General features: G+C 44.9%; 1 protein-coding gene across 1 annotated transcript; it reads left to right on the forward strand.

Moving 5' to 3' along the window:
- The first annotated feature begins 9,902 nt into the window (after positions 1-9,902).
- On the forward strand, positions 9,903-17,858 carry LOC135544208 (choline-phosphate cytidylyltransferase B-like). Its single transcript, XM_064971653.1, has 8 exons — positions 9,903-10,107; positions 10,889-10,988; positions 11,445-11,561; positions 11,681-11,832; positions 12,503-12,581; positions 12,731-12,873; positions 13,052-13,240; positions 13,471-17,858. The coding sequence occupies exons 1-8, from the start codon at positions 10,027-10,029 to the stop codon at positions 13,714-13,716; spliced, it is 1,107 nt and encodes a 368-aa protein (XP_064827725.1). The 5' UTR covers positions 9,903-10,026; the 3' UTR covers positions 13,717-17,858.
- The last annotated feature ends 3,787 nt before the right edge of the window (positions 17,859-21,645 follow it).

Consider the following 21,645-nt stretch of genomic DNA (forward strand, 5'->3'; position numbering starts at 1 on the left):
ATCCACATAGCAGTTGTTTTGGCGGTGTCTGGGGTGGAACTGCGTTAGAGCTGTCAAATCCACAAGCGGTTCCTGGCATTCTAGCTAAAGCGGACATTGCCATTGGCTTCACAGAGTCACATTAACAGAAATCCAATGCAGCCTTGTTTACTTGAGCGTAATTATTTCTAGATTACACCGTTTTTTTGTTCTGAACTTCTCACATGAATGGGGCGGCTATGGCTTCCTGACAATGATCTCAAGAGCAGCTGCTCACCGATTTGACAGCTCTAAAGCAGTTCCACCTCCAACACTGCCAAAACATCCGCTATGCGGGTGTCTGCTATCGCCTGTTAACACCGGATCTGATTGAATCTAGGCCTAGATTTCTGAGTGCTGTTCTCTGTGTTGAGTTTGTCACAGAGCTCATTAACCTTTGATCCCGGGGCCAAAGGGTGAGACAGTGTTTTGACAGGACTGACAGCTGAGGGACTGGGGTGGCGGTGTCAGTGAAAGACAAGTAGTTTGACCATGGCCTAGGAATGCTCCCCAGGGTGGAGGTTGGAGGGGCTCGACTTTAAACGCAAGCCAACGGACACATTTCAAGCCAATCAAAACATAGGACGCCATGAGGTTAGCTTCTACACGTGTCACATAACCCTTGCAACGTCGCCTCTGTGTACTACTGTGCACCTCCCATAGTCTGTTCTTGACTTGTGGACTGTGAAGAGACCTCTGGTGGCAGGTCTTGTGGGGTACGCATATGTCTCTGATAGTGGTGTAAAGTACTTAAGTAAAAATACTTGCAAGTACCACTTAAGTACTTTTTGGGGTATCTGTACTTTATTTTACTATTTATATTTTTTGACAACTCTTACGTTACTACATTCCGAAAGAAAATAATGTACTTTTTACTCCATACATTTTCCCTGACACCCAAAAGTAGTCGTTACATTTTGAATGCTTAGTAGTACATTCACGCACTTATCAAGAGGACATCCCTGGTCATCTGATCTGGGGCACTCACTAAATACATGAGTGTTGGAGTGTACCTCTGGCTATCCATTAATTTAAAAAACAAGAAAATATTGCCATCTGGTTTGCTTAATATAAGGAATTTGCAATAATTTATACTTTCACTTTTATGTTTGAAGTTTATTTTACCAATTACATTTACTTTTGATACATAAGTATATTTACATTTACATTTAAGTAATTTAGCAGACGCTCTTATCCAGAGCGACTTTCAAATTGGTGAATTCACCTCTGACATCTTTAAAACCAAATACTTTTAGACTTTTACTCAAGTAGTATTTTACTGGGTGTCTCATTTTTACTTAAGTCATTTTCTATTTACTCAGGTATGACAGTTGAGTACTTTTTCCACCACTGGTCTCTGAGCTGTGTGCCAGTAGTTTAAACAGACAGCTTGGTGCATTCGATATGTCAATACTTCTCACAAATACAAGTAGTGATGAAGTCAATCTCTGTTCAGACCACTCAAGGAGCACACACGGATATGCTCAACACTCACACAAAAATCCAATGGAGAAATGCCATTGTCTCCAAAGCATGGGATATTCATAGACACTTACATACTGTCTGCCAGGGTTCCCCAACTGACTGCCCGTGGACCGAATATGCCCTGCGGTTGACTTAATATGCCCCCCCCCTTCCCCCAAGTTTTCTGAGCAAACATATTTAAACATTTTACACCTGGAAGCAAGGTTTGAAATGGTTATGTTTTCATCAAATATTATTTCTGTTTGGGGTTCTTTGCAGTCTACAATGATTTGTAATTATGTTCCGGCCCCCTGACCAGCCGCTCAAGGAAAAAATTGTCCCGCGCCTGAATCGACAGTAGTTGATGATCCCTGCTGTATGCTGTGGTCATCAAACTATATACATTGTGTTGTTCCTAAATATTTATAAACTATACCAAATTCATACTTTGACTAAACTGCTACGTTCAGCTTTTCTCTCCTTGCTTTTCTCTATGTCAGTTGTAATAATGTGTTTATTTCAATCAGTGATATCCTTAAACATTTTCCCTGAACATGATGTCTAATTCTCTATCCCTCGGTCTCCCCCTCTTTCTCTTCTCTCACTCTCTTCCCCTCCCCCTCTCTATCCCCCCTCTCTTCTCTCCTCCCTCTCTCTCTCTCTTCTCTCCCCCTCTCTATCCCACTCTCTCGCTCTCTTCTCTCTCCTTCCTGTCTAATTTACAGCTCAGCCTCTATGAGCATGTCATTCTGATGTCACTTGAAGGTCAGTAACCAGGCCTGGAGGCCGGGAAGGGCATGCCTCAGTGTTGGGATCATAGAACTGAGACTTACCCTGTTCTGCACCCTTAAGTCCCCAGAAATACCACCTCTTATTTAATACAACCGCCTGAAATCACTTCAGCAGCCAGCGAGGCCAGCATTCTGGACATGAAACCTCTGAAAATCAAGACCTACCTCATCCCAAACATACCCTTCCCCTGGCCGGGCCTGTCATCTGCGCAACAAACATCTTGACAATGAGGGTACTGCCTGGTGCATACCCCAACACATTAGAGAAACACACAGACATCACTCCACCTCCTAACAATGTGGTATAACCTATACATCCACCTCATACCATACAACCACCAGCACTATCCAATAACCCCCATTTAATTTTGTCCCATTAAGCCACAGCCCAATTCTTAATGAGTCTGACCCCATTCCTGTGTAGCCATGCCATATCAAATACATACTGGCAACGTGATTTTCCAGTATCACAATGCATGCACCTCTCCCATTATGTCTTGTTCCTGAAATATCAAACGACACGTTTTGTGGATCTGACAACAGAGAGTACATAATTTGGGAGTGCAGACGAACATGTGCTTGGGAAAATGTTTACTCAGATCATATCTCTCCTCCACACACCTCCACCCCTGCCTCCCCCCCTGTCCCAGCCCTGGGTGAGTTATTGCCATAGGCATGATCCACATTTTCAAACAGAGACAGGTCCACGGACAGATAATGGGTCTAATTTAACTCTATTGCTGGTGGCCAGTGGCCAAGAGGTCAGAAGTCAGACTTCTCACAGTGTTCCACAGTCCAGTGGCACAGAGCCATTAGTCATAAACTTAACTTCATTAAACCTCACTACACTGCCCTCTTTGGGGAGAAATAACTGACCCACATTACCCTGGAGGGATTGCATTTACATTTTAGTCCAGAGGGACTTACAAGAGCAATTTGGGTTATGTGCCTTGCTCAATGGCACATCAACAGATTTTTCACCTAGTCAGCTCAGGGATTCAAATCAGCAACCTTTTTGATACTGGTCTAACGCTCTTACACTCAACCAGAGTCCTAGACCTAGGTTACCACCAGATAAAGCCCAATTCTGGATCACTGGAGACATCAGGGTACATACAGCCTGTGGTGTTGATGAAGTAGATACAGGTGGTGTAATGGTCTTGCTTGGCTGTATGTTTTTGGCTTTGTGCTGCAGCACAGAGCTAGCTCCTGGATTGCTCTTGTATCTAATCCGGCAGTCGGCTAGTTCAACATCTTTGTGTTGCTGGGTCAGAGAGGGTTGATTAAGCCTGGCCCGAGGTGCTAATTGTGTAACACTGAACGTTTTCTAAGTAGAAATACGAGCAGGGTCATAATGCCTCAATAATCATTGCTGTTTGTGTTGTATTCTGGGCCTTACTAAACAAACCTTTGGCCTTCTGAAGTAGGTCATCTCATTGGGGAACATTTCAGTGCCAAGAGGCATTTCAATTCACTCAGATGGCATGTTACTATTTAACCTTTTTCCAAGAAGCAAGTGGAACCACCATTAATAAAAGTAGGGACCCATGTTGGTTTAAACACTGTGGAAAGATCTGGTTCACCATCAACAATAGAATGTAATTGTGATATCTGCTGCCCTGCATGCCAACATCATTGGCATGCTTAAGAGCAGATGGTCTCCAACAGGTGGATCGCCAGCTACCAGTAGCTTTGAGCCCACATATGATTAGCTTGCCAAAAAATGCTAAAAGTAGAAGCAATTTTTCATGTTTTCCACCGCAAACTAACATAAACAAATCTCCCAAAGATCAGACAACCACAAGCTCCCAGCTACTAACTAATCAACACCAAATTGACACTATCCCACCCTTGGTTAGCCACTATTGGCTTAAAAAGCCAAACTTAACACAATATATCTTCCAATTAATGTCCAGCAATATTGCCCCTGTCTGTCTGTGTGGCGCGCATTTATTTATCACTCTGTGTGTAGCCAGCCAGTTGATGTGATAACAGTCTTGTGGGTTGACAGAAATGTGTAGCCAGTTGATGTGATAACAGTCTTGTGGGTTGACAGAAATAGTTTTACCAAAACCTTCTAAATTAAATGTTAAATGAAGTAGGCTTACCTGGCAGAAGTATATCATGAGTAAGTATATAATTTGTATATATTGTTTGTTATTAGCTTACTTTGCCATGACATGAGCAGCAGCAGTACAGAACCATCACTAGACCTGCACATTGGGGCAGCAGGGTAGCCTAGTAAGCGCTGGACTAGTAACCGAAAGGTTTCAAGTTCATATCCCCGGACTGACAAGGTACAAATCTGTCGTTCTGCCCCTGAACAGGCAGTTAACCCACTGTTCCCAGGCCGTCATTGAAAATAACAATTTGTTCTTAACTGACTTGCCTGGTTAAATAAAGGTAAAAAAAAAAAAAAAAAACATTAGATGGACATTCCTCACATGCTAGATGTTCAAATAAAAGTCCAGATGCGCAATTTGTTAGTTTTCTTCCAGACCTAAAGAAAATGGTCTTCTGATGTGATTTAATCATTGACAAAGACTCAGAACATCCAATTTCCCTTTTTCTCTATGAACAAGTGTAATTTTGAGTGTGAAAAACTAGCACAAATCCAAAAACAGGAAAAATAAAACTGAGAAAACATAATTTGGGTAAATATATATAATTCACAGATTTTTTTAGCCCCCCCCTTTACAGATGTTTATTAACCATTATTTTACCAGGTATATTGACAGAAAACATAGTGCACTTCTTTTTCTTGTACACTAAGGACCGGGGGAGGGGTTGAAGGGGAGAGGAAAAGAGGAGAATTTGTATATTTGAAAGCTAGAAATAAAAATGGTACTTTGCAAAAACAAAACATCAAATAGCTCTCATGCTAGACAAGGTTGGAGACCCCTGCTTTAGAGCCACAGGGATATGGCAGCCTGCCACCTCAACTCAAAAACTCCACAAGGGTTTGGGGGAGGGGGCGCCAGGCCTTAGAAGAAAACCACTGCCTGAACAGAAGCTAGACATGCTAGAGCCGACCCTATTCTCTCAATTTTAAAACAAACACTGAGAGAATGTTGCTTTAAAAATGATATTTTACTACTGCAATGTAATGGAACTAATGCTCTTTCTCTGAGATATGGGTGCCTTGTGGCTGTCAAATAGTATATGTACACTATCGGTCAAAAGTTTTAGAACACCTACTCATTCAAGGGTTTTCCTTTATTTGTAATATTTTCAACGTTGTAGAATAATGGTGAAGACATCAAAACTATGAAATAACAAATATGGAATCATGTCGTCACCAAAACAGTTTTGCCAAAAAGTCAGTGTCAGAATATTTTACGAATGCACTGTATTTGATAAGATTCAACCAAATTTGCTCCAGCAATTACCGCGAGCCCGTCCTCCCCAATTAAGGTGCCACCAGCCTCCTGTGCTACAAACATACAGGTTCACTACTTCCACACTACCCACACAATCACTTATGCCTGCATGCATTTAGGACAGAAAATGTGGCTACCTATGCACTGCCACAATCATATGCAAAGGTAACTGAACTGAAATGGCTATCCCCCTGTAGCACTCACTTCTGTCATCATGAAGGGCTTTGAGAGACTTGTCAAGGATCATATCACCTTCACCTTACCTGTCACCCTAGACCCACTTAAACTTGCTTACCGCCGCAATAGGTCCACAGACAATTGAATCGCCAACACACTGCAAACTGCCCTATCTCATCTGGACAAGACGAACACCTATGTAAGAATTCTGTTCATTGACTATAGCTCAGCATTCAACACCATAGCACCCTACAAGCTCATCATCAATGTGAGGTCCTGGGTCTCAACCCCGCCCTGTGCAACTTGGTCCTGGACTTCCTGATGGGTCGCCCCCAGGTGGGGAAGGTAGGAAACAACATCTCCACTTCGCTGATACTCAAAACTGGGGGCCCACAAGGGTGCGTGCTCAGCCCCTTCCTGTACTCCCTGTTCACACATGACTGCGTGGCCATGCACACCTCCAACTAAGTCATCAAGTTTGCAGACAACACAACAGTAGTGGGCTTGATTACCAACAACGATGAGACAGCCTATAGGGAGGAGGTGAGGGCTCTCCTAGTGTGGTGTCAGGAAAATAACCTCTCACTCAACATCATCAAAACAAAAGAGATGATCATGGACTTCAGGAAACACCAGAGGGAGCACCCACCTATCCACATCGAAGGGACAGCAGTGGAGAGGTGGAAAGTTTTAAGTTCCTCGGCATACACATCAAGGACAAAATGGAATGGTCCACCCACACAGACAGTGTGGTGAAGAAGGCGCAACAGCGCCTCTTCAACCTCAGGAGGCTGAATAAATTTGCCTTGTCACCTAAAACCCTCACAAACTTTTACAGATGTACAATTGAGAGCATCCTGTCGGGTTGTATCACAGCCTGGTATGGCAACTGCACCGCCCACAACCGCAGGGCTCTCCAGAGGGTGGTGCGATCTGCACAACGCATCAACGGGGGCAAACTACCTGCCCTCCAGTACACCTACAGCACCTGAAGTCACAGGTAGGCCTTTAAGATCATCAAGGACAAGAACCACCCGAGCCACTGCCTGTTCACCCTGCTACCATCCAGAAGGCGAGGTCAGTACAGGTGCATTAAAGCTGGGACCGAGAGACTGAAAAACAGCTTCAAGCTCAAGGCCATCAGGCTGTTAAACAGCCATCACTAGCACAGAGAGGCTGCTGGCTACATACAGGCTTGACATAATTTGCCACTTTAACAAACGGAACACTAGACACTTTAATAATGTTTACATATCTTGCACTACTCATCTCATCTATACTGTATTCTCTACTATCTATTGCATCTTAGCCTATGCCGCTCTTATTGCTCATCCATATATTTATATTTATATATTCTTATTCCATTCCTTTACTTAGATTTGTGTGTATTAGGCATTTATTGTGGCGTTTCGCTACATTCGCATTAACATCTGCTAACCACGTGTATGTGACCAATAACATTTGACTTGATATGATTTGATATGGATGCATGTAGCCACAAAATCACATACAAACCCTCCCTTCTACTCATCGTTCCTTCAACACATGTAAATCCCTCTATACCCTACCATACAATAAAAAGGATTCATGTGGTTAATGGTTAGAAGTGGATTACCCATACTACCATCTTCAGAAGTACAGACCTAATGCTACTCTGACAGCCTGTCAAATGGCAAACAGGCCACAGGGAACTAGTCTGTCTGAAGCCTAGCATCTCCTTCAACAACATCTCCCTCTCTACAATCACACATTGGTCCTGAGGGACAGATCCCCTTGCCCAGGAGCCATTAAGCCATACCGTGAACAAGGCTGGCTGAAATATGAGTACCATTGTTGAGAGCTGGGCGCTGTCTAGTTTCACATTTCTCAAGAAAGGTCCTGTCGTCACTGCCTCTCCCTGACTATGGCATAGAGGGAGGGTTATGGAGGGCCATGGAGGGGTATGGAGGGGACTCTGGGGAGGATAGGGCCAATAGGATCATCTCATTGTTCATTTGATAACCTTGAACAGTTGTGTTTAATTGGATAAGCTAGTAGAACATTTATAATCAAGCTAAACGGCCCGGCTGTTAAGTTAACCCTCATTTGTTGATTTGAGCGCTAAGCTGTTAATTGAGAAAGCTGGAAAAGATGGACAGTGTTCAGTTATCTAATCTGTTTTGATCTGATAACACCACCAAACGCTTTACTGAGGACACTGAACTAACACAGGGCGACCAGTCAGATAATGAGGACCAGAGCACTTGATTTGTCCCATTTGATCCAGGCTCAGCAGCCCCAGTACTGTCTGTCCCCCATAAGCCATCTATTAATCAAGGAGAGACACGCAGCTGTTTGACACCCCCCATTCTTCCCTCTCAGGGCCTCCCAACCCAATAGAGCAGATAAAAGGATCCCCCCCACACCCCCCTACAAAACAGGTGTCCACTGGGGTGATGTCACTCCCACAGACCAGACCCACCAAGACTGACTGACAACCTGGTCATGTCAGCAGCAGCAGCAGGGACCAGCATCAATGGTCAGGACCTTATCCATGTCTTTTCTGAGGTCTCAAGATTTCAGTTAATGTTAAACCAGTCTACATTCAACCAGTCTTGTATCTTTGTGTTTCCAATTGCCAGCTGGCGCCATACTTTCCAAAGGCATTGCTTCTTACACAGCTGTAGACTAGTACTCTACTGCCCTCCACTGGTCTGAAACTTTGATGGAGGGAGACAAGATTTACACTTGGAACTGGCACATTTAATTCAAACAACGTGAAGCGAATGGTGTGCTTCACTAATAACACATACATATGGCCTGAACTTTGCAGAAATAGTTATTTTATCATCCATCACATAAATACTGAATTTCAAGGGTATGCAATCATGGTCTGCATTACAGTATGCTGGAGCTGGAACTCAGGCCCGCAGATAGTTCTGCCTCCATGACATCCCCTACTGATTCTACATACCCATCCATCCTAGACAGTGTGCTAAACTTCTGAGAGGCCTTACTGATAATTAACATGCTTCAACCTCAACAACATCACTGTTGTGGAGAGGTCTAAACAGAGGTGGTTCAATGAGCCATGCTTACTTGATGACTGATGATAATCCCATGTGGCTCAGTTGGTAGAGCATGGCACTTGTGACGCCATGGTTGTGGGTTTGATTCCCATGGTGGACCAGTATGGAGAAGAAAAAATAAAGTATAAACTGTATTTACATTTTAGCAGAATGTCTTGTCCAGAGCAACTTACAGTAGTGAGTGCATATACTGGTCCAGCATTGGGAATCAAACCCATAACCCTGGTGTTAAGCACCATGCTCTACCAACTGAGCCACACTGTATGAACTCATTACTGTAAGTCGCTCAAGGTAAGAACATCTGCTAATTGACTAAAATGTAAAAATGCCATGATTAACCTTGCCTGAAGACTTGTTAGCTCCTTGTGCTATGGCCTGTAGCTCAGTGGGCTAATAAAACCTGTTTTCTCAATGTGCTGCTGAATCAGGCATAAGGGCATAGTGCATAGTGCCCTTATGCTTGAGGTGATTTGGGAATCTTGATAAAGTGGATTTACGATCAAAGGTGTGTCGCATGGCCAGTTAATGACGTTGTTTGAGTGAATGAGTTTTCACTAAACATTGCATAATCGGTGGAGTTGATAGATAGGCACCTTGAGGCTGCCTCATGAACAACTTGTCCCACTATTATGTTTGGGTCAAGAGGATGCCTCAGACAGATCATATTTAAGAGCAATTTCTATGAATGAAACTGGGAAATAACATGTTAAAAATGAAATTACATTATTCCATGAGACAAAGTTAAACATCTATTTCAAATGGATGAGCCAATAATGAGGCAGATAACAGAATGAGGACATTAACATATAAGCTAGGCCTACGTCAAAAAATAAGAGGACAGTCCGATTGTAAAGGTCTGTTTAGGCCTAAACGGGGAACTCCTGATCCACCCTGTGTCTTCTACAGGGCTGATGAAAGAGACGTGGCCTGAAGTGCCCTAATACTCTTACCAACTTGGCTTGAACTTTGCACGTTAGATTTTCATGTAACCGGGGTCAGACCAGCCAGCAACATGCAAACTTTAAAACTCCCTCACAGATTGCAGAAGTGTAACACTGACAGGGTTGGAGGACGACCAGGTTGACGAGGTACCAGTCGACAGGTAAACAAGGCAACAGAACATCCAGCATGGTGGGAAGGAGACACGGCTCCAGAGGCATCAGGGGGTCACAGAAACCCCAACAGCAAAGCACGGGGGGACCCCGCAAGGTGAGTCAGTCAGACTACCGAGAGGTGGCATATCAAATAGTTGAAAATACAAATGTAGCCTATAATGTACTTGTATAACATAGGCAGCTACAAATTAGTCCTCAATAAATGTTATGATATTTTCACTGTAAATGTTAAAGCATTATGGGAATGGTCTAGCTCTTTGAATGGTAAATTGATCTCTACAGTCAATGAAAGCATTCTTAATCATTAACATGAATTTTTTAAACCCTTCGTTAGTCTTTTCTCAAATCATGGGCATATTTCAAACAGTTCAGGGTTCAAAGTGTACTGACAACTCTACAGATAATTCCTAATAACCATATACACTCCCACCCACTAGCTCTCACATGCAGAGGAAAACACGCATGAAGCCAGAAATCCCTTATATATTCAAACGCTTATTAAAGCCCTGATGATTTCCATAACTGTGAATATACACACCTTTACTTATGTACAGACATCCCTTTCCATGAGGTCAGTTACAGACGTAGGATCGTAATTTGAGACAGTTTGCTACAACAGGAAAATAACCCTGCAGCAACATGAAATGTGAATTATTATGTGGATTATAATTAATGGAATATTTTTTGTAGAGGTTGATCCATTTTTCGTAAGGACAAAGTCGGACATTTTAAAGTGGAAATTACAAAATTTAGAAGCCTTTTTAACCTCGAATACACTACCAGTTTGCATTTCCTGCTGTGCCGGAAAATTATCAGCAACAAAAGAGTGATCAAATTAAGATCCTACATCTGTAACGCTTTCTGTTCCATCTCAGAGGCTGAGAGAGCCAGCATTATTTGCCAAGGAAGCAGGATATGAGTCGGAGGTCCCTCATGAAAAGCTGACCATCGCCCAAGCCAAGAGAGGCACACCAGGTCAGTCATCTACTGTGTGGTCTCACCAGGTCAGACCAGTCACAGGTGAGTCAGACTAATCAGAGGTCAGTGTGACCACCAGTTTGATCACTCCTGCTGGGATTAGTGAGGAATGACAAGCGAAAGAGGAGACCTACTCAGTTGCACAACTGAATGTTGCATTTAACCCAACTCCTCTGAATCAGAGAGGTGAGGGGGGCTGCCTTAATCGATGTCATTGGCACCCAGTTGTTGTTGGGTGTTAACTGCCTCAAGGGCAGAATGGCAGATTTTTACACCTTGCCGGCTCAGGGATTCAAACCAGCAACCTTTAGGTTACTGGCCCAATGCTCTTAACCTCTAGGCTACCTGGGAAAAAGGATAAATAGAGGTAAGAGGCAGTCAACAGAGGGAGGGATGGAGACTGGGAGAACGTGGAGAGCGACAGATCAAATTAGCATTTTTCTTTTGTTATAGCAATCCGGCCGGTCCGAGTCTATGCTGATGGGATCTTTGACCTCTTCCACTCTGGACATGCTCGCGCTCTGATGCAAGCCAAGAACCTGTTCCCCAACACACATCTCATAGTGGGAGGTAAATAGTGCCTTTAAAATAGATCACAGACAGTGATTGGATCATATTGATCAGATCACGAAACTCACATTTTAGCGGCACAAGGTATAAATTAGGTTTTTGTGTGTCTGTCCTCAAAGTCTGCAGTGATGAACTCACACACCGGTATAAGGGCTACACGGTGATGACAGAGTCTGAGCGCTACGAAGCCCTGATACACTGTCGCTATGTGGATGAGGTGGTACGGGACGCTCCCTGGACCCTCCGCCCTGACTTCCTGAAGAAACATAAGGTCAGCACTTCTGGACAAGGGTCACATATACTGTACATCAGTGTTTCTCAACCAGGGGTATTAGGCCCTATCCAGCTAGGACCTATCCACAGGGGGTACTAGGCCCTATCCACAGGGGTACTAGGACCTATCCACAGGGGGTACTAGGCCCTATCCACAGGGGGTACTAGGACCTATCCACAGGGGTACTAGGACCTATCCACAGGGGGTACTAGGACCTATCCACAGGGGGTACTAGGACCTATCCACAGGGGTACTAGGACCTATCCACAGGGGTACTAGGACCTATCCACAGCGGGTACTAGGACCTATCCACAGGGGTACTAGGACCTATCCACAGGGGGTACTAGGACCCATCCACAGGGGGTACTAGGCCCTATCCACAGGGTTACTAGGACCTATCCACAGCGGGTACTAGGACCTACCCATAGGGGGTACTTGAGAAGACTCATGAGACCATAAGCTTACTGGTAAAATGTAAATGAGGGGGTACTTCAAGGGTTCTCTGGGCAGAGCAAAATGTACTTGGTGGTACAGTAACTGAAAAGAGTTGGAGACCATTGCTGTACATTACTCAATATTACTAACAATCAACCTTAAAATCTGATATAGAGCATGTCCCTTTTTTCTGTTATAAAATCACCTTAATGCTATCCTGTGATTTCCCCAGATTGACTTTGTAGCGCATGATGATATCCCATACACCTCTGCTGGATCAGAGGATGTCTACAAACACATCAAGGAAGCAGGTAACTAACTGATCTGCTCTGAAACAGATATTAACCTGTAGCCAATGGAGATTTTATTTGTGTGCGTTTGCTGAGTTACAGCCTATAATTTGTCACTACCTGTGTCATCTTGACTGTGTTTGAGCACTGTTCTCTCTGTTGGGTTTCAGGGATGTTCGTGGCCACACAGAGGACAGATGGCATCTCTACATCTGACCTCATCACCAGGATAGTGAGAGACTACGACCTCTATGTCCGACGCAACCTGCAGAGAGGCTACACAGCCAGTGACCTCAACGTTAGCTTCATCAGGGTAAGAATGACATCATAATTACCATAGAACAATGAATGAAGTTGGAATTAACATCTGATACATTAGCTTGCATTTGAGGAAGATTAATGGTTGTTTCAGTATTGGTGGTTGTGGTTGATTAACACTAGACCATCTTTAGCTGATTCCTTACAGCCAACCGCATGTCTAACTTGTGCAGGAGAAGAAAATCCGTCTTCAAAACCAGGTGGATCGTATGAAGGAGACGGTAAAGACAGTAGAGGAGAAGTCCAAGCACTTTGTGCACTCGGTGGAAGAGAAGAGCCAAGACCTCATCCACAAGTGGGAGGAGAAGTCCTGGGAGTTCATTAGTAATTTCCTGGAGTCGTTTGGTCCAGGTGGAGCGTGGGTAAGTTTATCTTTAGCCCACAATAGATAGATACTATGTTAGGAAGCATGAAACGTCAATAGGGGAAGATGGTTAGTAATGATCCCATTCCTCAAAGTAAGTGACTAGACAATATGAACAAGTAGTTTAGGAAAGAAACGCTCAGTTGACAAACAATAACAAAACATATCATGCTGTCTCTCTCCCTGTCTTTCCCTCTTTCCATCTCTCCCCTCCCTCTCTGTGAGCAGCATGTGATCCAGGAGAAAAGTGGTCGCATGCTCCAGGCTCTGTCACCCTACGCATCACCCGTCGCCTCGCCCCGTGGCTCCCCCAGCAGCAGCCCTACCAGAGGGCGCTCCCCATCGCCTCCCTCCTCTCCCTCCTCTCAATCCCCTCGTTCTCCTCGTTCCTCCGCCACCTACCCCAAGGGTGCCTCTGCCCATCCCTCAACTTCCCTCAGCAGTATGAGTGAGGGGGATGACGACGAGAAATAGAGACAGCACTGTCCCTCAAACACTCAGTGTACAGGTAACTGCCGAAATAAAGGAAACACTTGTGGAAACACTAGTAAAGGAAACACTAACCCTAACCCCTAACACAAATGAGAGATACAGGACAAGGGAAGCTTGGTCTTTACATCCTCAAAGACATGCTTCTGTCAGCTGTAACTATTTTGAATGTGTCAATAATCATGTGTATTTCAAACGTAGATTCAGATTTTTGACTTTGTAGATGTAACTGCCAAAATAAAGGAAACATTTGAGTAAATGAGGGATACAAAGTATATTGAAAGCAGGTGCTTCCACACAGGTGTGGTTCCTGAGTATATTAAACAATTAGCATCCCATCATGCTTAGGGTCATGTATAAAAATTCCCAGTTGCCCATTATGTTGGCTAACATGGCTAGAAGAAAAGATTTCAGTGACTTTAAAAGAGGAGACTCAAAGTAGCATAGAGGGTTTAAATGGTGTGTGTGTGTGTCTCAGTCATCTGATCTCAAACCAATTGAACACTTATGGGAGATTCTGGAGCGGCGCCTGAGACAGCTTTCCACCACCATCAACAAAACACCAAATGATGGAATTTCTCATGGAGGAAAGGTGTCACATCCCTCCAATAGAGTTCCAGACACTTGTAGAATCTTTGCCAAGGTGCATTGAAGCTGTTCTGGTGGCTCGTGGTGGCCCAACGCCAGAGTAAGAGACTATGTTGGTGTTTCCTTTATTTTGTCAGTTACCTGTACATGGTTACTTTGTGCACTGTGTGTGTGTAAAATGTCGCCCACAGTCTACCATATTTTTGTTATTTTATTGTGTAGGTCGTAAGGTAACTGAATGCACTGTTGAAACTCCATTCTCACTTCTAATTCCTGAACCACACAAATACATACAACTAATACCACTATTTCACTGTCTAAACCTGGCTTTATTTTAGCAACATGCTTAAATGTGTGTTCAGTTGTATATGATACAGTGCATTCTGAAAGTGTTCAAACCCCTTGACTTTTTCCACATTTGGTTACGTTACAGCCGTATTCTAAAATGGCTTGAATCCAGTTTTTTGTTGTTGAAGTTTTTGCAAATGTATAAACAATTTAAAACTGAAATATCACATTTACAAGTATACAATCCTTTACTCAGTAATTTGTTGAAGCACCTTTGGCAGCGACCTTTGGCAGTCCTCTTGGGTATGACGCGACAAGCTTGGCACACATATACTTGGGGAGTTTCTCCCATTCTTTCTGCAGATCCTCTCAAGCTGTCAAGTTGGATGGGAGTGTTGTTGCACAGCTATTTTCAGGTCTCTGCAGAGATGTTCGATCGGGTTCAAGTTCAGGCTCTGTCTGGGCCACTCAAGGACATTCAGAGACTTGTCCCGAATCCACTCCTACGTTGTCTTGGTTGTGTGCTTGCGGTCGTTGTCCTGTTGGAAGGTGAACCTTTGCCCAAGTCTAAGGTCATGAGTGCTCTGGAGCAGGTTTTCATCAACGATCTCTCTGTACTTTGATCCTTTCATCTTTCCCTCGATCCTGGCTAGTCTCCTCGTTCCTGCTGCTGAAAAACATCCCCACAGCATGATGCTGCCACCACCATGCTTCACTGTACGAATGGTGCCAGGTTTCCTCCAGATGTGACGCTTGGCATTCAGGCCAAAGAGTTCAATCTTGGTTTCATCAGACCAGAGAATATTGTTTCTCATGGTCTGAGAGTCCTTTAGGTGCCTTTTGGCAAACTCCAAGCGGGCTGTCATGTGCCTTTTACTGAGGAGTGGCTTCCGTCTGGCCACTCTACCATAAAGGCCTGATTGTTGGAGTGCTGCAGATATGGTTGTCCCTCTGGAAGTTTCTCCCATCTCCATAGAGGAACTCTGGAGCTCTGTCAGAGTGACTATCGGGTCACCTCCGTGACCAAGGCCCTTCTCCCCTGATAGCTCAGTTTGGCCAGGCGGCCAGCTCTAGGAAGAGTCTGGGTTTTCCAATCTTCTTCCATTTAAAAACTTCTTAGGGCTGCAATCCCGTTAACGGGATCGATATGACAACAGCCAGTGAAAGTGCAGGGCGCCAAATTCAAAACAACAAAAATCTCATAATTAAAAGTCCTCAAACATACATATATCTTATACCGTTTTAAAGGTAATCTTGTTGTTAATCTCACCACAGTCTCCGATTCAAATAGGCTTTACAGCGAAAGCGCCACAAACGATTATGTTAGGTCAACACCAACTCACAGAAAAATTCAGCCATTTTTCCAGCCAAAGAGAGGAGTCACAAAAAGCTCAAATAGATATAAAATTAATCACTAACCTTTGATGATCGTCATCAGATGACACTCATAGAACTTCATGTTACACATTAAATGTATGTTTTGTTTGATAAAGTTCATATTTATATAAAACAATCTCAGTAAACATTGGCGCGTTACGTTCACTAGTTCCAAAAACATCCGGTGATATTGCAGAGAGCCACATCATTTTCAGAAATACTCATTATAAATGTCGATGAATACAATTGTTAGACATGGAAATATAGATATATCTCTCCTTAATGCAACCGCTGTGTCAGATTTCAAAAAAACTTTACGGAAAAAGCAAACCATGCAATAATCTGAGACGGCGCTCAGAAAAAAAAGAAAATGATCCACCATGTTGGAGTCAACAGAAATCAGAAATAACATTGTAAATAATCCCTTACCTTTGACGATCTTCATAAGAATGCACTCCTAGGAATCCTAGTTCTACAATAAATGCTTGATTTGTTCGATAATGTCCATTATTTATGTCCAAGTAGCTACTTTTGTTAGCGCTTTTAGTACACAAATCCAAACGCTCGTGCAGGTCCAGCCGAACGTCGGACAAAAACTTGAAAAAGTTATATTACAGGTCAAAAAAACTTGTCAAACTAAGTATAGAATCAATCTTTAGGATGTTGTTATCATAAATCTTCAATAAAGTTTCAGCCGGAGAATTCCTGTCTGTAGAGAAGCAATGGAACGCAGGTCGCTATCATGTGAAATGCGTGTGACCAGGACCTGGCTCTCTGCCAGACCACTGACTCAAAGAGCTCCCATCCGGCTCCACAACACAGTAGAAGCGTCATTCAAGTTTCTAAAGACGGTTGGCATCTAGTGGAAGCATTAGGAAGTGCAACATAGCCAATATCCCACTGTTTATTCAATAGGGGCTGGGTTGAAAATCGACCAACCTCAGATTTCCCACTTCCTGTTTGGATTTCTTCTCAGGTTTTTGCCTGCCATATGAGTTCTGTTATACTCACAGACATCAGTCAAACAGTTTTAGAAACTTCAGAGTGTTTTCTATCCAATACCAATAATAATATGCATATATTAGCAACTGGGACTGAGGAGCAGGCCATTTACTCTGGACACCTTTCATCCAAGCTACACAATACTGCCCCAATGATGGAGGCCACTGTGTTATTAGGGACATTCAGTGCTGCAGAAACGTTTTGGTACCCTTCCCCAGATCTGTGCCTCGACACAATCCTGTCTCGGAGCTCTACGAACAATTCCTTTGACCTCATGGCTTGGTTTTTGCTCTGACATGCACTGTCAACTGTGGGACCTTAAATCGGCAGGTGTGTGCCTTTCCAAATCAGGTCCAATCAATTGAATTTACCACAGGTGGACTCTAATCAAGTTGTAGAAACATCTCAAGGATGATTAATGAAAACAGGATGCACTTGAGCTCAATTTCGAGTCTCATAGCAAAGGGTCTGAATAAGGTATTTCTGTTTTCATATTTGATAAATTTGCAAACATTTCTAAAAACCTGTTTTCACTTTGTCATTATGGGGTATTGTGTGTAGATTGATGAGGAAAAAAATGGATTTAGTCAATTTTAGAATAAAGTTGTGGAATAATTAAAGGTGTCTGAATACTTTCTGAATGCACTGTATACAGTAAAAAAAACTATTTTATGACATAAGTAGTTTCTATTAAATATTAAATACAATTCTTTCTGAGAGTATTTGACCTACTCACATTTCCTACATCAATTTAATTTGAGGCCTTTGGTACAAATGTTTTTAAAGCAATCGAAAGTAGGATATGTCTCAAAGTATTCTGATACTGCCCTATGCATTTCTTAAGCATCCAATGTGATTATAATCTCTTATAAACTTACAGTACCATATTGCATTATCAAGCTTTCAATTACTGACCTACTAGCATCCTGAGTAACACTTAGTCACACACATACTGCCATAACATGACAAACCAATCTTCTAGTTTTACACAGTATATTGTCACTGTAGGACAGGTTGCTCCAGTCATCTGGCTCAGGGCCGGTCTGGTAGTGTCTCCACGCTGACTTGTTGAAAACCGGGAGATGCTCAAAGGACTCACTGGACAGGGCTTGGAGGTCAGAGACAAACACATGGGATGCTGGAGCATGTTGACTCCAATGCTTACCACAGTTGTGTCAAGTTGGCTGGATGTCCTTTGGGTGGTGGACCATTTCTGATACACACGGCAAACTGTTGAGCATGAGAAACTCAGCAACGTTGCAGTTCTTGACACACTCAAGCCAGTGCGCCTGGCACCTACTACCACACACTGTTCAAAGGCACTTAAATCTTTTGTCTTGTCCATTCACCTTCTGAATGACACACATACATGATCCATGTCTCAATTGCCTCAAGGCTTAAGAATCCTTCTTTAACCTGTCTCCTCCCCTTCATCTACACTGATTGAAGTAGATTTAACAAGTGACATCAATAAGGGATCATAGCTTTCATCCGCAGTCATCTGGTCAGTCTATGTCATGGAAAGAGCAGGTGTTGCTAATATTTTGTAAACTCAGTGTAAATACAACATGATACAGTCAATAAGGAAGGACTTCACACATACACTACTGTTACGATTGTTTGTTGAACGAGGAGAACAAGGTGCAGCGTGGTAGGTGAACATCTTACTTTTATTAAAATGACCACCGAAAAACAGCTAAATACAAAACAAATGTAAAGTTCTGCAGGCTACACAGCAACTATACAAACTCAAGATCCCACAAACTAAGGTGGGTAAAAGGCTGCCTATGTAGCGACGTTCTTCTGTTGAAGGAGGAGCGGACCAAAATGCAGCGTGGTGGTTACTCATGTTTATTGAAGAAAAATGACTAGACATGAAATAACTGAAATGTACAAAAACAGACGGAAACGTGAAAAACTAAACAGAGACAGGAACAATCACCCACGAAACACTCAAAGAATATGGCTGCCTAAATATGGTTCCCAATCAGAGACAACGATAACCACCTGACTCTGATTGAGAACTGCCTCAGGTAGCCATAGACTACGCTATACACCCCACAAAACCCCAAGACGAAACACACCACAATAAACCCATGTCACACCCTGGCCTGACCCAATAAATGAAGATAAACATAATATATTTTGACCAAGGCGTGACAGAACCTCCCCCCCCCTAAGGTGCGGACTCCCGGACGCACATCAAAACAATAGGGAGGGTCCGGGTGGGCGTCTGTCCATGGTGGCGGCTCCGGTGCGGGACGTGGACCCCACTCTATAAATGTCTTAGTCCCCCCTCCTCGCTTCCTAGGATAGTCCACCCTCGCCGCCGACCATGGCCTAGTAGTCCTCACCCAGAACCCCACTGGACTGAGGGGCAGCTCGGAACTGAGGGTCAGCTCGGGACTGAGGGGCAGCTCGGGACTGAGGGGCAGCTCGGGACTGAGAGGAAGCCCAGCACTGAGAGAAAGCCCAGCACTGAGAGGAAGCCCAGCCAGGTAGTTGGATCTGGCAGATCCTGGCTGGCTGGCGGTTCTGGCAGATCCTGGCTGACTGGCAGATCTGGAAGAATCTGGTTGGCTGGCGGTTCTGGCAGATCCTGGCTGACTGGCAGATCTAGAAGAATCTGGTTGACTGGCAGATCTGGAAGAGTCTGGTTGACTGGCAGATCTGGTTGACTGGCAGATCTGGAAGAGTCTGGCTGACTGGCGGATCTGGAAGAGTCTGGTTGACTGGCAGATCTGGTTGACTGGCTGACTGGAAGAGTCTGGCTGACTGGAAGAGTCTGGCTGACTGGAAGAGTCTGGCTGACTGGAAGAGTCTGGCTGACTGGCGGATCTGGAAGAGTCTGGCTGACTGGCGGATCTGGAAGAGTCTGGCTGACTGGCGGATCTGGAAGAGTCTGGCTGACTGGCGGATCTGGAAGAGTCTGGCTGACTGGCGGATCTGGAAGAGTCTGGCTGACTGGCGGATCTGGAAGAGTCTGGCTGACTGGCGGATCTGGAAGAGTCTGGCTGATTGGAATCTGGAAGTCTGGCTGACTGGCGGATCCTGGCAAACTGACGGATCTGGCTGCTCCATGCTGACTGGCGGCTCTGGCTGCTCCATGTAGACTGACAGCTCTGGCGGCTTCTTGCTGACTGGCAGCTCCTTGCAGACTGGCAGCTCCTTGCAGACTGGCAGCCCCTTGCAGACTGGCAGCTCTGGCTGCTCCATGCAGACTGGCAGCTCTGGCTGCTCCATGCAGACTGGCAGCTCTGGCTGCTCCATGCAGACTGGCAGCTCTGGCTGCTCCATGCAGACTGGCAGCTCTGGCTGCTCCATGCAGACTGGCAGCTCTGGCTGCTCCATGCAGACTGGCAGCTCCTTGCAGACTGGCAGCTCCTTGCAGACTGGCAGCTCCTTGCAGACTGGCAGCTCCTTGCAGACTGGCAGCTCCTTGCAGACTGGCAGCTCTGGCTGTTCCATGAAGTCTGACAGCTCTGGCTGCTCCATGCAGACTGACAGCTCTGGCTGCTCCATGCAGACTGACAGCTCTGGCTGCTCCATGCAGACTGACAGCTCGGGCTGCACTAAACAGGCGGGAGACTCCAGCAGCGCTGTAGAGGAGGAAGTCTCTGGCTGCGCTGAACAGGCGGGAGACTCCGGCAGCACAGGAGAGGAGAAAGGCTCGGGCAGCGCTGAACAGGCGGGAGACTCCGGCAGTGCAGGAGAGGGGGAAGGCTCCGGCAGCGCTGGAGATGCGAGACGCACTGTAGGCCTGATGCGTGGTGCTGGCACTGGTGGTACTGGGCCGAGGACACGCACAGGAAGCCTGGTGCGGGGAGCTGCCACAGGAGGTCTGGTGTGTGGAGGTGGCACAGGATGGGCTAGACCGTGAAGGCGTACTGGAGATCTTGAGAGCAGTGCTGGCACAGGACATGCAAGGCTAGGGATGTGCACAGGAGGAATGCCAAAAGCACCACTACAGCAACTCCCTCATTTCTCTCTCCTCCAATTTCCCCATTAACTCCTTCACAGTCTCTGTTTCGCTCACCTCCAACACCGGCTCTGGTTCTGGTCTCCTCCTTGGCTCCTCAACATAAACAGGGAGAGTTGGCTCAAGTCTGACTCCGCCACACTCTCCCTGAGCCCCCCCCCCCCAAGACATTTTTGGGGCTGACTCTCGGGCTTCCTTCCGAGTTGCCTTGATGCCTCCTCATACCGGCACCTCTCCGCTTTCTTCTCCTCCAGTTCTTCTTTGGGGCGGCGATATTCTCCAGGCTGAGCCCAGGGTCCCTCTCCATTTAGGATTTCCTCCCAAGTCCAGAAAGTCTTGTTACGCTGCTCCTGCTGCGGCTGTTGCCTGTTACCACGCCGCTTGGTCCTGTTGTGGTGGGTGATTCTGTAACGACGTTCTTCTGTTGAAGGAGGAGCGGACCAAAATGCAGCGTGGTGGTTACTCATGTTTATTGAAGAAATAACTGAAATGTACAAAAACAACAGACGGAAACGTGAAAAACTATACAGCCTATCTTGTGACTACAAACACAGAGACAGGAACAATCACCCACGAAACACTCAAAGAATATGGCTGCCTAAATATGGTTCCCAATCAGAGACAACGATAATCACCTGACTCTGATTGAGAACCGCCTCAGGCAGCCATAGACTACGCTA

This window comes from Oncorhynchus masou, chromosome 8 (assembly GCF_036934945.1).
Source record: "Oncorhynchus masou masou isolate Uvic2021 chromosome 8, UVic_Omas_1.1, whole genome shotgun sequence".
Taxonomy (NCBI): domain Eukaryota; kingdom Metazoa; phylum Chordata; class Actinopteri; order Salmoniformes; family Salmonidae; genus Oncorhynchus; species Oncorhynchus masou.

Excerpts from the sequence above, each read along its gene's own strand:
- LOC135544208 (XM_064971653.1), top strand. The coding sequence starts at position 10,027 with ATGGTGGGAAGGAGACACGGCTCCAGAGGCATCAGGGGGTCACAGAAA. Across the intron at positions 10,989-11,444 it reads AGCCAAGAGAGGCACACCAG|CAATCCGGCCGGTCCGAGTC; the intron begins GTCAGTCATCTA and ends CTTTTGTTATAG. Across the intron at positions 12,874-13,051 it reads TCAACGTTAGCTTCATCAGG|GAGAAGAAAATCCGTCTTCA; the intron begins GTAAGAATGACA and ends TAACTTGTGCAG.